At 50.3% G+C, this 13,449-nt stretch overlaps 1 protein-coding gene across 3 annotated transcripts in view; it reads right to left on the reverse strand.

The window, feature by feature from the left end:
• EFCAB13 (EF-hand calcium binding domain 13) overlaps positions 1 to 12,157 on the reverse strand; it is a 110,739-nt gene extending 98,582 nt beyond the window's left edge. For all 3 annotated transcript variants that reach the window (XM_081837543.1, XM_081837544.1, XM_081837542.1), the window contains exons 1-5: positions 11,862 to 12,157; positions 9,541 to 9,625; positions 8,053 to 8,553; positions 7,286 to 7,459; positions 12 to 108 (exon numbers count right to left, since the gene is read on the reverse strand). In XM_081837543.1, coding sequence (XP_081693669.1) covers positions 12 to 108; positions 7,286 to 7,459; positions 8,053 to 8,553; positions 9,541 to 9,569 — 801 coding nt within the window. In that variant the 5' untranslated portion in view covers positions 9,570 to 9,625; positions 11,862 to 12,157. The remainder of the gene's footprint in view (positions 1 to 11; positions 109 to 7,285; positions 7,460 to 8,052; positions 8,554 to 9,540; positions 9,626 to 11,861) is intronic.
• Positions 12,158 to 13,449: the final 1,292 nt, after the last annotated feature.

The following is a 13,449-nucleotide window of genomic DNA, read 5'->3' on the forward strand; positions in this document are numbered from 1 at the left end:
ACACCACACACCTTACATCTTTTGAACTTTGCACGCCGCTTTTTCAGAAAGAAGCCTTGGTAACACGGTCCTTTTGTAGGGTTCACTGGGCTGTGCCTGATCATCTGCCTGTGGGAAACAGGAAATGTGGAAGGAAGGAAATAAATAAAGTAATAAAGTAATAAAGTAATAAAGTAATAATAATAATAATAATAATAATTTATTTATACCCCGCCCATCTGGCTGGGCTTCTCCAGCCACTCTGGGCGGCTTCCAACAAAATATTAAAATATCGTAATATATAAAACATTAAAAGCTTCCCTAAACAGGGCTGCCTTCAGATGTCTTCTAAAAGTCTACCAGTTGTTGTTCTCTTTGACATCTGGTGGGAGGGCGTTCCACCTGGTGGGTGCCACTACCGAGAAGGCCCTCTGCCTGGTTCTCTGTAACTTGGCTTCTCACAGTGAGGGAACCACTAGAAGACCCTTGGTGCTGGACTTCAGTATCTGGGCAGAACAATGGGGGTGGAGACGCTCCTTCAGGTATACTGGGCTGAGGCCGTTTAGGGCTTTAAAGGTCACCACCAACACTTTGAATTGTACTCAGAAACGTACTGGGAAATAAATCATGGGGGCGGAGTTTGCCTTTAGGCTGCCCCCTGAATTTCTCTTTCTCTTTCGAAGGCCACAGAGGGCTTGCCTCAGGGCTGATACAGCTCAGGATTCCAACCAAGCATATAACCAAGCTCAGAGATGACGACGACGACGACGACGACGAAGAAGAAGAAGAAGAAGAAGAAGAAGTTTGGATTTGATATCCCGCTTTATCACTACCCCAAGGCGTCTCAAAGCGGCTAACATTCTCCTTTCCCTTCCTCCCCCACAACAAACACTCTGTGAGGTGAGTGAGGCTACATGTGGAGGAGCGGGGAAGCGAACCCGGTTCACCACATTACGAGTCTACCGCTCTTAACCACTACACCACACTGGCTCCCAGTGCCGTGCCGTGTTTGACAGAAGGTCTCCCAGGCCTCAGAGACGGACTAGAGGACTTTGGGGGGGGGGTGTTTAAAAGAAGTGGCAGGACTTTGGAAACACATAGGCTGAAGGCTGAATCTGCATGCATGCTAACCCATTTGCACTGCAAAAAATACAGCTTCTCTCAATCCAAGATTTCTCGGTCCAGCATTTGAAATCCCTCCCTTTGGTTAGGTTACCTGTTAAGTTGTGGGTTGACATAGCCGACGACACAGCGATTTCTCCAACTAGCTCTTTATTTCGTAAGCTGGAATAGAACTGACTGCAAACAGCTCAGCCGGCCTGCTTTTATAGGCAGCCGGCTGTCAACATTGTAACAACAACAGCCCAGAGTTCCCGCCTAAAATAACTGACGTGGACCTGAGGGAAAACTATCTACAGACCTGAGTGAAAACTATATACAGTATCCCCCTGCTGGCCCAGGGTGAAACTTCACTACATAACACCCCTCCCCACCGAGATAAGGCGTTAGTTACAATCGTAATGGTTTCCTTATATACAGCACTACGCGTAATGGTTCAATTAGGCACAAAAGCATATCGGTTACATTTCCCATACTTAGACCAACAGTGATACATGTCCAACAACATAGTCCTTTAAATAAGTTGGGCGCTTGGGAACTCTGCCAGACCGCCGGGGACTGGTAGCCAAGTCCGGAGGGCCACACAGTTCTTGCTGAGGCTGTGGTGCGACCCTAGGTGGCGTTGGAACCAACTCCCCTGGATCCGCTGCTGTGGGTGGAGCCTCCGCAAGTGGAGTGGTCTGAGTCTGTGGTATGTCTGGCAGACCCTCTGAAGCGGCTTGGTTCGGCTCCACGCTGGCAGTTTGCGAGGGAGGTGTAGGTGGGGCCTCGCCATCTGTACGTGTCTCTTCTGGAGCCGCAAGCGCAGTTGGGGGCACCTCGGTAGTGTCCAAGTCCCCAACCCTGCGCCTAAGCTGGTCTATGTGCCGTCGCCACAAGCATCCGTCTTCGAGTGCCACCTGGTACGAGCGAGGTCCAGTGACTCCCACTACTGTGGCTGGCACCCAAGGAATGTCCCCCCACATAGTTCCGGGCAAAGACCTGGTTTCCTGGGACAAATGACCATGGCGCGTTGGCACAGCCTGGGGGTTCAGCCACGGTAAAGTCCGGGTGTAGCCGGTCGAGTGGTGACCTGAGGCGGCAGCCCATAAGCAGTTCAGCAGGACTCCTCCCTGTGGCCGCATGAGGGGTGATGTGTTGCACGAACAAGTATTCGGCGACCCGCTCATGCCAGTCTCCCCGGTCCAGGCGCGCCAGTGCCTCTTTTGTCGAGCGCACCATTCTTTCCGCTTGCCCGTTGCTGGATGGATGAAAGGGTGCCGTTAGGGCATGGCGGATGCCCAGTCCCAAAAGATACCGCTCAAACGTGCCTGACGTGAACTGTGGTCCGTTGTCAGAGACAAGGACATCAGGACACCCATGCGTTGCAAACAGGCCTCGCAGCACCCGGATGACAGCTTCGGTAGTGGTGGAGGGCATCAGGGCGACCTCCAGCCATTTGGAATAGGCGTCCACCACTACCATAAAGGTCCGGCCGTGAAAGGGGCCAGCCAGATCAATGTGCACCCTCGACCAGGGTGTCTTTGGCATCTCCCAGGTGTGTCCCTTAGCTGCCGGTGGTGCAGGCCTCGACTCTTGGCACGCTTGACAGGCGGACACCCAGGCAGTGATGGCATCGTCCATATTAGGCCACCAGACGTAACACCGAGCCAACGCCTTCATTTTGACAATTCCCGGGTGGCCAACGTGCAGAGCCTCCAGGACGCGCTGACGGAGTCCCTGGGGAATCACGACGCGGTCTCCCCACAGCAGACAGCCGCGATGAGCTGAGAGTTCATGTTGTCTGGTTGCGAAGGGCTGGAACTCTGATGCAAAAGGCCCTTGTGGCCACCCCCTCCACACCCAGTTGAGCACCCGGCTGATGGTGCGATCCTGGGCAGACGCGGAGGCCACAGTGGCAGCTGATACAGGCGCTGCCGGAAGATCCTCAATCAGAAGGAGCGATGAAGCTGGAGCCGGGTCTTCCACAAATGCTGGAAGAGGGCAACGGCTGAGGGCGTCGGCATGGCCCATCGATTTCCCCGGGCGATGGATGAGCCGGTAGTGGTAGGCAGCCAGGAAAACAGTCCATCGCAGCATGCGTGGCGAGAGGATCGGTGGAGTTGGACGATCACCGGCGAGGAGGCCCAGGAGTGGCTTGTGGTCAGTGATGAGGTCAAAAGTCCTGCCATAGAGGTATTCATGGAACCTCTTCACTCCAGCCACAAGTGCCAATGCCTCCTTGTCGAGCTGGCTGTAATTCTGTTCCGTCAGAGATAGTGTCCTGGAAAAGTAGGCGAGTGGTGCTTCTCTTCCATCTGGAAAACGGTGACTAAGGACAGCACCGATGCCAAAAGGTGAGGCGTCGCAGGCAAGGACCAGCGGCCTGGATTCACTGTACTGTACCAGCACACTGTCTGATGAAAGGAGAGCCTTAACCGCGTTGAAGGCCGCCGTCTCCCGATGACCCCAGGGCCCAAGGCGTCTTTGTACTAAGGAGTCGGTGAAGAGGCTCAGCCACTGTGGCTTTGTGGGGCAGGAACATGTTATAAAAGTTCAGCAGCCCCAGGAATGCCTGCAACTCCGTCTTGTTCTTTGGGGTGGGGGCCTGCTGGATAGCGCGGATCTTGGATGTGGTCGGGTGAAGGCTGGAGGCATCGATAAGATAGCCCAGGAACTCTACCTGTGGAACGGCGATCTGGCACTTCTCCCTCTTTACCTTGAGCCCGGCCTCTTGGAACCTGGTCAGCACGGCACGGAGGCGCTCGAACAGCTGCTGGTGTGAGTCTGCAGACACCAAGACGTCATCAAAATATGGTACCACGCCCGGAAGCCCTTGCAGGAGACGCTCCATAAGGCTTTGGAAGATGCCAGGAGCCACACTCACCCCGAACTGCAACCGGCGGCAACGGAATGCCCCCCGGTGGGTGACGATCGTCTGGGCTTCAGCAGTGGCATCATCGACTGGCAGTTGTTGATAGGCTTGGGCAAGGTCCAGCTTAGCGAAGACCTTACCCTCACCCAGGGAATGCAGCAGGTGTTGGACAACAGGAACCGGATAAGCGTGCTGCTGAAGTGCCTTGTTGATCGTGCACTTGTAGTCAGCGCAGATTCTCACCGACCCATCTGGCTTGACAGGCGTGACGATGGGGGTTTCCCACTTGGCGTGGTCAACCGGCTCCAAAACTCCTTGGGCGATCAGTTTGTCCAGTTGTTCGTCCACCTTAGCCTTGAGAGCAAAGGGAACCCAGCGTGGCTTTAGCTTGATGGGGGCGACTTGTGGATCAAGGCTAAAGGAGATGGGCGTACCTGTATATTGCCCCAAGGTGCCGTCAAAAACCTCGGCAAAGTCTTTGACCAGACCCTCAGTCTCTGCGTTAGAGATGCAGTTGATGCCGGTGACTTCCAGGCCGAGGGCATCAAACCAGTCTAGCCCTAGGAGGCTTGGCCGCTGACCTTCGACCACCACCAACCGGAGCAGGCCCGAAAAATCCTTGAAGGCAATCCGGAACCGGCCAACGCCTACCACGGGAATGTCGTTTCCCTGGTAGTCTCTCAGGTGTACGCGGTGAGAGTTGAGTTGCCTTTTGGACACTCTGGGTACCAGTCTTTTGATGGTGCTCCACGACACGATGGACAGGGCAGACCCGGTGTCGATCTCCATGTCACATGGAGCTCCTTCAATGAGCACCGTGACATTCAGCTTGCGTCGCGTAGGCGAGTCGGTTTGGCCAATCGTGGTTCCAGACGGGCAGCGGCAGTTGGTGAGAGCGAAACAACTTTCCTTGGCAGACTGGAGGGAAGGCTTGGACTTGCGAGTCGATGAAGGGGGGGTGTCAGACGGAGCCGATCGGCAGACCTTAGCGATGTGGCCCCTTCTGGAACACTTCCTACAGATGGCGTCTCTGAATCGACACTTGGCACGGGAATGGTTGCCTCCGCAGCCGGCACATTCCGGTTGGCCCTTGGACTTCTGTTGGAACTTCCTGTGCTCCCGCTTTGTCTGGTGCACATCATCGCCTTCACTGGAGGATGCCTCATCACTGCTGGCCTCTTCATGATGCACCGGAACTGGCTCCCTAGCAAGACGCGGGCTGCTGCACTTGCGGATCTCCTGGGCGGAGCGTTCAACAGCTTCTGAGGCCACAGCCTCCTCAATGGCTTTCTGCAGCGTGAGGTCTGGCTTGGCGAGGAGACGCCGTTGCAGATGGATGTCCCGGACCCCGCAGACGATTCGATCCATCAGGGCATCGTCTAAGTCTCGGAACTCACAGTGCATTGCAGCCTGTCGCAGGGCGGTGGTGTAGTTGTTGATTGACTCCCCCTCTGCCTGGTTCCGGTGGTAGAACGCATGGCGGGCAGCAATCTTGGACGGCTTTGGTGCGTAGAGGTTGCGGAGCTTCTCTTGGATCGTGTCCCATGGTGTTGCCTGGACTGCTTCGGGCGCAACCAATGCTCGGGCCGTCTCAAACACCTCAGGCCCACAGAGGCTGAGGAATAGGCCCCGCTTACGATCCTTTGATACTGCTGTCAGCTCGTTGGCTTGGAGGTAGCAGTCGAACCGAGCGAGGTAGGAATCCCATGATTCAGAGGCTGGCGCAAACGGCGGTAGAGGCACAAGTGAAGCCATGATTCCGATGCCGGCGTGAAGGGCGATGGATGGAACACAGTGCTCTAGCCAGAACAGTCAGCTCTGAATTGGTTCTGTCCAGTGATTTCGCTCAGTGATTTCGCTCTGTGATTCAGCTCAGTGATTTAGCTCAGTTCAGAGGCTGGCCGCATCTGGCTGTGCTCTGATGTCCATCAATCCCACCTTCGTCGCCAGTGTTAAGTTGTGGGTTGACATAGCCGACGACACAGCGATTTCTCCAACTAGCTCTTTATTTCGTAAGCTGGAATAGAACTGACTGCAAACAGCTCAGCCGGCCTGCTTTTATAGGCAGCCGGCTGTCAACATTGTAACAACAACAGCCCAGAGTTCCCGCCTAAAATAACTGACGCGGACCTGAGGGAAAACTATCTACAGACCTGAGTGAAAACTATATACAGTATCCCCCTGCTGGCCCAGGGTGAAACTTCACTACATAACATTACCAATTCCTTTTCCTCCCTGCACATGCTTCTAGGTGAATGAAGAAGGAAGTGCTGGTTTGCCATCTTGATATACCCCCCACCAACCCGCTGGGCAGGTGTCAATACGCATACACCCTTGCAGTGGTGTAGCGTGGGGGATGCAGGGGGGGCCGGCCGCACCGGGCGCAACATCTGGGGGGTTAGGGTTAGGGGGCGCAAATCCACGGGTTAGGGGGCGCAAATCCATGGGTTAGGGGGCGCAAATTACTTGCCTTGCCCCGGGTGCTGACAACCCACGCTACGCCACTGCACTCTTGCCAGGATCCCCTACATCTGCTTTCACATGGGCAAACAGCAGGGTATTGCAGAATCAATCCATGGTGAGCTTTTGTTTTGGCAGTGAAAACAGTTTCTTGAGAAGCACTTTTCAGGGTGTGTGTGTGTGTGTGTGTGTGTGTGTGTGTATGTATGCACTAGATCTAGATTGTGTATGGACTATGTAGGGGGGGAAGTGCCCTGTCTATGACTCAAGTTCTTGACACTGCCATTTATTCCAATTCAGTGGTAAATTGCAGGTTTTCTCATGGAAAGCACTGAGATAGGAAGGAAGGAAGGAAGGAAGGAAGGAAGGAAGGAAGGAAGGAAGGAAGGAAGGAAGGAATTATTATTATATTACTATTATTATTAATCATTTATCATTTATACCCCACCCATCTGGCCAGGCCTCCCCAGCCACTCTGGGAGGCTCCCAACAGAATTAATTATAATAATAAAAAAGTGATAAAACATCAGACATTAAAAACTTCCCTAAACAGGGCTGCCTTCAGATGTCTTCTAAAAGTCAGATAGTTGTTTATTTCCTTGACATCTGATGGGAGGGCGTTCCACAGGGTGGGTGCCGCTACCGACAAGGCCCACTGCCTGGTTCCCTGCCTTAAGAAAGGAAGGAAGGAAGGGAGAGGAGGAAAGAAAGAAAGAAAGAAAGAAAGAAAGAAAGAAAGAAAGAAAGAAAGAAAGAAAGAAAGAAAGAAAGAAATCCCAAGGCTTGTGTGTAGAAACATGGCACAAAAGGAAGTGTGGACAAGCTCTCAGACCCAGAGTCTGCCTTCAACTCCAACTTGCTGTATCAACTTACTCAGTTGCGCTTAAGCAGCAGTGGTTGTGGTAGGAAAGCTTGCATTCTACAGTGTGCTGGGTAGGTATGTGATCCCTCCATTCATCATCTGTCTTCCATAAGGAGAAAGGAAGCTCTTCGTCCTGTGAACTCTGCAGCTCGTCCCAATCTCCCTGCTTTAAGATTTTGAGTTTGCTAAAAAGGAAAGGGAAATCGAGACCCATCACAGATGTGACCGCTATGGTATAGTGGGATTGGAGGACCTCAGGAATGACAACTTATGGTACAACTGGGTAACACGACCATAACGCAACCCCCCTAATATTGATGCGTAATCCATTAGAGGTTAGATAGAATCAATTCTCGGGGGCATTGAAAGACATAGTAGAAGAGTTTGGATTTGATATCCCACTTTATCACTACCCGAAGGAGTCTCAAAGCGGCTAACATTCTCCTTTCCCTTCCTCCCCCACAACAAACACTCTGTGAGGTGAGTGGGGCTGAGAGACTTCAGAGAAGTGTGACTGGCCCAAGGTCACCCAGCAGCTGCATGTGGAGGAGCGGGGAATCGAACCCGGTTCACCAGATTACGAGTCCACCGCTCTTAACCACTACACCATAGAAATTCCTTTCTACTAAAAGTGTTTGGCAATTGAAGGTTAAGGCCACAAAACTGAAAAGACAAGCCCCACGTAGCTGTATGACCGAAGGGCATTTGAAAAGTTCACCCAACATGAAAGACTCGACTTGGAGCTGCAAGTAAAGGAGGGAAGCGTTGTTCCGCTTACCTGTCGAAGCCACGCGAGGAGCGGTGAGCAGCTGTGCTCGGCTCCGTAGTAAGAGAGCTGGAAAGATCATCCTTCAAATCTGTCGCAGTCTTTCCCCAGGACAGAGAGCTGCGATTCTGAGAATTCTCCTTCCCATCTTGGGACTGCGGCTCCGACGTCCTGGATGGTGTCACGAGCTCCTCATCGCTCTGATCCTTCCGATCTTGAGATTTACTGTCTTCGGACAGCTCAGTAAGGTCTTGGGGTTTGCCTTCGCTCTGATCATTTGGGTCTTGGGACTTGCTGTCATTTTCACTCAGATCATTTGGGTTTGGGGATTTGCTGCCACCTTCGCTCCGGTCATTCAGGGATTTGCTGTCATCTTCCCCATGCTCAGTTATATCTTGGGATTTGTTGTCCTCGGTGTGTTCACTTAGATTTTGAGTTTTGTTGTCCTCCGCTTGCTGGTTTAGATCTTGGGATTTGTTCTCCTCGGCTGGCTTGTTTAGATCTTGGGATTTGCTGCAATGGAAGGAAGAAATGATTCCAGACGCAGACATGGATTACATTGTGTATGTACCATTCCTCTGGTTTTGCCACCCCTCACTAGGGAACAGATTCCACCAGCAGAATAGTTCTGCTCTATCTCAACATGGGATATTATTGGTGTCAAGTTGTGGGTGAACATATCAGACGACACAGCAATTCTTCAAACAGCTCTTGTTTATTCACAGGCCAGAACAGAACAGAACTGAACTGAAGGGTTCAGCCAGCCTGCTTATATAGAGCTCCACTAGAACGCAACAGTAACCATTTTCTGTAACTATCCAATCACTGAACGTCACTTTCGATCCCTTATTTGCATATGTGGACCTGAACTATCTACAGTATCCCCTTGCTGGCCCAGGGTGAAAACTTCAGTACATAACAATTGAGACTTTCAATCATCTGAAATATGAGAACGTAGTACATTGGATGCTGCCTGCAGTGGTGTGGTTGGGTAATTTGACGGTTTCGAAAGGTACATTTCATGTATTTTAAAAAGTCTCGTTTTGAATTAACACTACATTTCAGCTGTAGCCAACATATTCCATCCCTAAGAAGCCTTTCCATTGCTTTATGTTCCATTATGGGATCAGTTTGAAACACGGTGCAGGTCTGAGGTCTATTTTTCAGCGCCAGGCAAAGATCAGCTCTGGAGCATGCAAGGACTAATAACACAAACCCGAGTACCTCTGACCGTGTGAAGAGTACTGTTCCCTATTGAATAAACATTTGATAAACATCAACTACTGTTGCAGTGGGGGGGGGGGATAAGGACAATTTGGAGTAGGGATAAGCTATATCAATTCAAACTGAAAGAATACTTAGGATTCTTTTTTTTAAGCCTTGCCAAACATGCTGCAGAATTTCGCAGTTTATTCTATAAAAACATTGTTGAAATTGTTAACCATGATAAAAATACAACCAAAGGCAAAAGAAAACCAATATTAAAGAGGCTGAAGTCACCTGCTCACAGGGCTGAGCGGGGCCTCCATTCTTCTGGGGTGGAAAGCGCAGCTCCTTCTACATCAGTGTTGTTGTGCAATGAATCCTAGATAACAACAATTTTAAAAAGTAAGGCACAACGCAAAAGTGAAGATGCCCCTGGGTCTCTGGTGATGGAACCAGGACCAGTCCGTCCATGAAGCAGACTGAGGTAACTGCCTCAGGCGATGGAATCCAAGAGGTGGTGCCCCATGGGTGCCCTGCAGGCATGCCACTGCCACCAGAGAAGTGGGCAGAAGTTGTGGCAGTAGCTTCTGGGTTCTGGCAAGGTTTTGCCCTGCAAAACCTAGCAGGATCTGTTGGCTATTCACAGATTAGTTACGCTGTAGAAGGTGTGCTGGGGAGACCACACATTACAAGGAACGCAAAAATATTCTTTTGCTAGGATTTAATAACAAAAACAAAAACTCCTTTTACAATATATCAATAAGCATGACCCAAACACCAAGCCATCCACCAGGATACTGAGAGAGCTAGATGCTGCTCTTAATATACTATACCCAACAGCTTAATTAACACAACTTAACAGCACCTGCTATACTGCTTCACAGCTGTAAAACTAGGTCACGTTATATGCTCTGGCCCTTCAAGAAATACAGTGGTACCTCAGGTTAAGAACTTAATTCGTTCCGGAGGTCCGTTCTTAACCTGAAACTGTTCTTAACCTGAAGCACCACTTTAGCTAATGGGGCCTCCTGCTGCCGCCGCGCTGCCGGAGCACGATTTCTGTTCTCATCCTGAAGCAAAGTTCTTAACCCGAGGTAATATTTCTGGGTTAGCGGAGTCTGTAACCTGAAGCGTATGTAACCTGAAGCGTATATGTAACCCGAGGTACTACTGTACACATCTTGTGGAACAATAATGAACCTTCAAATTAAAAGAGACCATTCAACAAGATCTTCTGGGCCTCTTATGACAGCTCAACATAAACTACCCTTGCTTCCCACTTTATCTATAGGTGGCAGAACCCCTCATGCTCGCTGCCTTCAGAGAAGCAAGGGGAAGTGGCAAAGGCTTCCAAGTTCCGCAAGATCTCACAGATCTCTCACAAGATGCTACCAAAACCCAGAAGCCGCCGCCGCCACCACTCAACCCTGGTAACCGAGTCTTGGGCAGGGGGTGGAAGCTTTCCATTTCACCTCAGGTGGCGAAATATGATGGGCTGCCCTTGGATAGAATAGAAGCCATAATCCAGCTTTTGGTAGCAGCCAGCCCTTCAGCCAGAATGGCTGTCCACTAGTAGATTTCATTCATTCATTCATTCATTCATTCTACCACCCTATGCCCAGAGATCTCAGGGCAGTTCACAGAAAAGATCACAATATTTTAAATCAAAATAAGAACTATAACCCAATAACCCTCCCCCCAAAAAACCAGCCACATTTTAAAAGGGTATAGGATAGCCATCAGATCAACCAAAGGCCCAGTTAAAAAAGAACGTTTTTGCCTGGCGCCTTAAGGTGTATAATGAAGGCACCAGGCGAACCTTCCTGAGGAGAGCATTCCACAGACGAGGAGCCACTGCAGAGAAGGCCCCGTTCTCGTGTTGCCACCCTCGAAGGAGGGCCTCAGAAGATGAACTCAGGGTCCAGGAAGGTTCATATGGAAAGAAGCGGTCCTTGAGGTATTTCGGTCCTGAACCGTTTAAGGCTTTGTAGGTCAGCACTTTGAATTGGGCCTGGAAACTAATTGTTAGGAAGTGCAGTCGCACCAGGATTGGTGTAATATGCTCAACCCGTCTTGGTCCAGTGGGCAACCTGGCCGCTGAATTCTGCACTAGAGAAGTTTCTGAACTGTCTCCAGAGGCAGCCCCACGTATAACGCATTACAATACAGTGGTATCTCAGGTTACATATGCTTCAGGTTACATAGGCTTCAGGTTATAGACTCCGCTAACCCAGAAATATTACCTCAGGTTAAGAACTTTGCTTCAGGATGAGAACAGAAATCGTGCTCTGGCGGTGCGGCAGCGGCAGGAGGCCCCATTAGCTAAAGTGGTGCTTCAGGTTAAGAACAGTTTCAGGTCAAGTACGGCCCTCCGGAACGAATTAAGTACTTAACCTGAGGTACCACTGTAATCTAAGCTTGAAGTTACCAGAGCATAGACAACCGTAGTTAGGCTCTCCCTGTCCAGATTGGGGCATAGCTGGGCCACTAGCCGAAGCTGATGGAAGGCACTCTGGGCCACAGAGGCCACTTGGGCCTTGAGTGACAGCAAAGGATCCAGGAGTATTCCCAAGCTGTGAATCTGCTCCTTCGTAGATGCATACAGAAATACTTACACAAAATGCCTCTGTTGCTAATCCACTTGTCAAGAAGTTGCAGGGATTAGCAAACCTCTTGGAAATTACTGGGCAGCCAGAATGGAAAGAAAAGGATGTAACACAGCCAGGATAGTCAACATGAGCAAGGGGAAGTTCTTATACTTCTGATCTTCTGCTGGCACCATGAAGAAGGTCTTAGGTTTGGTGCCGAGTAAAGGGATAGGAGGGCCAAGAGAGTTTGGTGGAATTGGCTCTCAGATGATGGATGTGCAGCCCTCCTCCACACCAAGTTCTCTCCCACTACTTTGACCTCAACTGTTGCATGGAGAGGTTCCAATCTAGTGATGTCACAGAGTAAAAGGTGACCCATGTAGTAGAAAATAACATCCTGAGTTGGGAGGTGAAAGAGAGACTCGGCTACTTGACGTTGTTCTGAACCTGTAGCTATAGAATCATGGAGCCAGGAGGGTCTTTATGAGTTCCATATAACGCGTATACCCACTGAAGACCAAGACATCAAGAACATCATGGATGATCTTCTAGATTCTGTTGGAAAACCTCCAAAGAAGAAGACCTCATTGTGCTTTGGGAAAAAGGAACCAGTATCCATTGATTAAACATCTTCCATGTTGCTTAACCATTTTACCTTGCCAAGACAATCCCTTTTTCCTGTTTAGAAATGCCATCACATTTTCTACCCTGAACCTCATCCCCCGCCTCAAGTGACCTAGACTGCTAGTTAGATGACAATAAATAGTCTATTTACAAAGGCAAAGGGAAGCAGAGTTAGCCTATAAGCAACCTTTCCTTACAAAAATGCTAGCTTAATGCCTTTTCCATTATCAAAGCTGGGATAGCTCAGTTGGTTCAAGCCCCACATTGGGTAAAAGGTTCCTGCATTGCAGGGCGTTGGACTAGATGACCCTTGTGGTCCCTTACAATTCTAAAATTCTATTATATCTGTCTACATATTCAGTTGATCAGAGTAAGGTGGATGCAGAGAAGCATTCTATGCTGTCGCTTTGCCGGTGAGTCTTGGGGAGGACCGCTCCCCCTGCAAGCCCATTCTCCATCTTGGGCCTGGGGGCGGGCCCCATACTCCACCTCAGCATATAAGGCTCCAAGGAGGCCTCGGGACATTGCTGCTGCCACTCTGCCGTGAGTTTGTGGGGAGGGCTCTTCCCCCTGCAAGCCCATTCTCCACCAGGCCCGGGGGGCGGGGCCCACACTCACCACCGCCACAACTTTAAGGACACTGGTGCTGCAGCAGCAAATGTTTAAAATGTTTTTATATATTTAAAAGTGTTTTAAAAGTGTTTTTACTTTTTACTTTGTTGTACCACCATAAATGGTGGTTTTTATCCATATATTTTTATTTTGTTTCGTTTTATTTTGGGTTGGGGTGGGATGGTTGTTTGAGTGGGGTGGGGATTGGTTTTGTTTTGGTGTAATTGTTTTTTGTTTGTTTGCTTTTATATTTTGTAAATGGAGGCGAGTATGAGGCTTGGGATTCCTACTGTGGAGGGGCGAGGGAGGTATGGCAGTGGGGGCAGATGTCATAGGTGAAGGGGATCGAGATACGGATATGCTCGTACCCCTTCCAATC

The sequence above is a fragment of the Podarcis erhardii genome (genome assembly GCF_964252035.2).
Source record: "Podarcis erhardii genome assembly, chromosome: 13".
NCBI classification, from domain to species: Eukaryota; Metazoa; Chordata; class Lepidosauria; order Squamata; family Lacertidae; genus Podarcis; species Podarcis erhardii.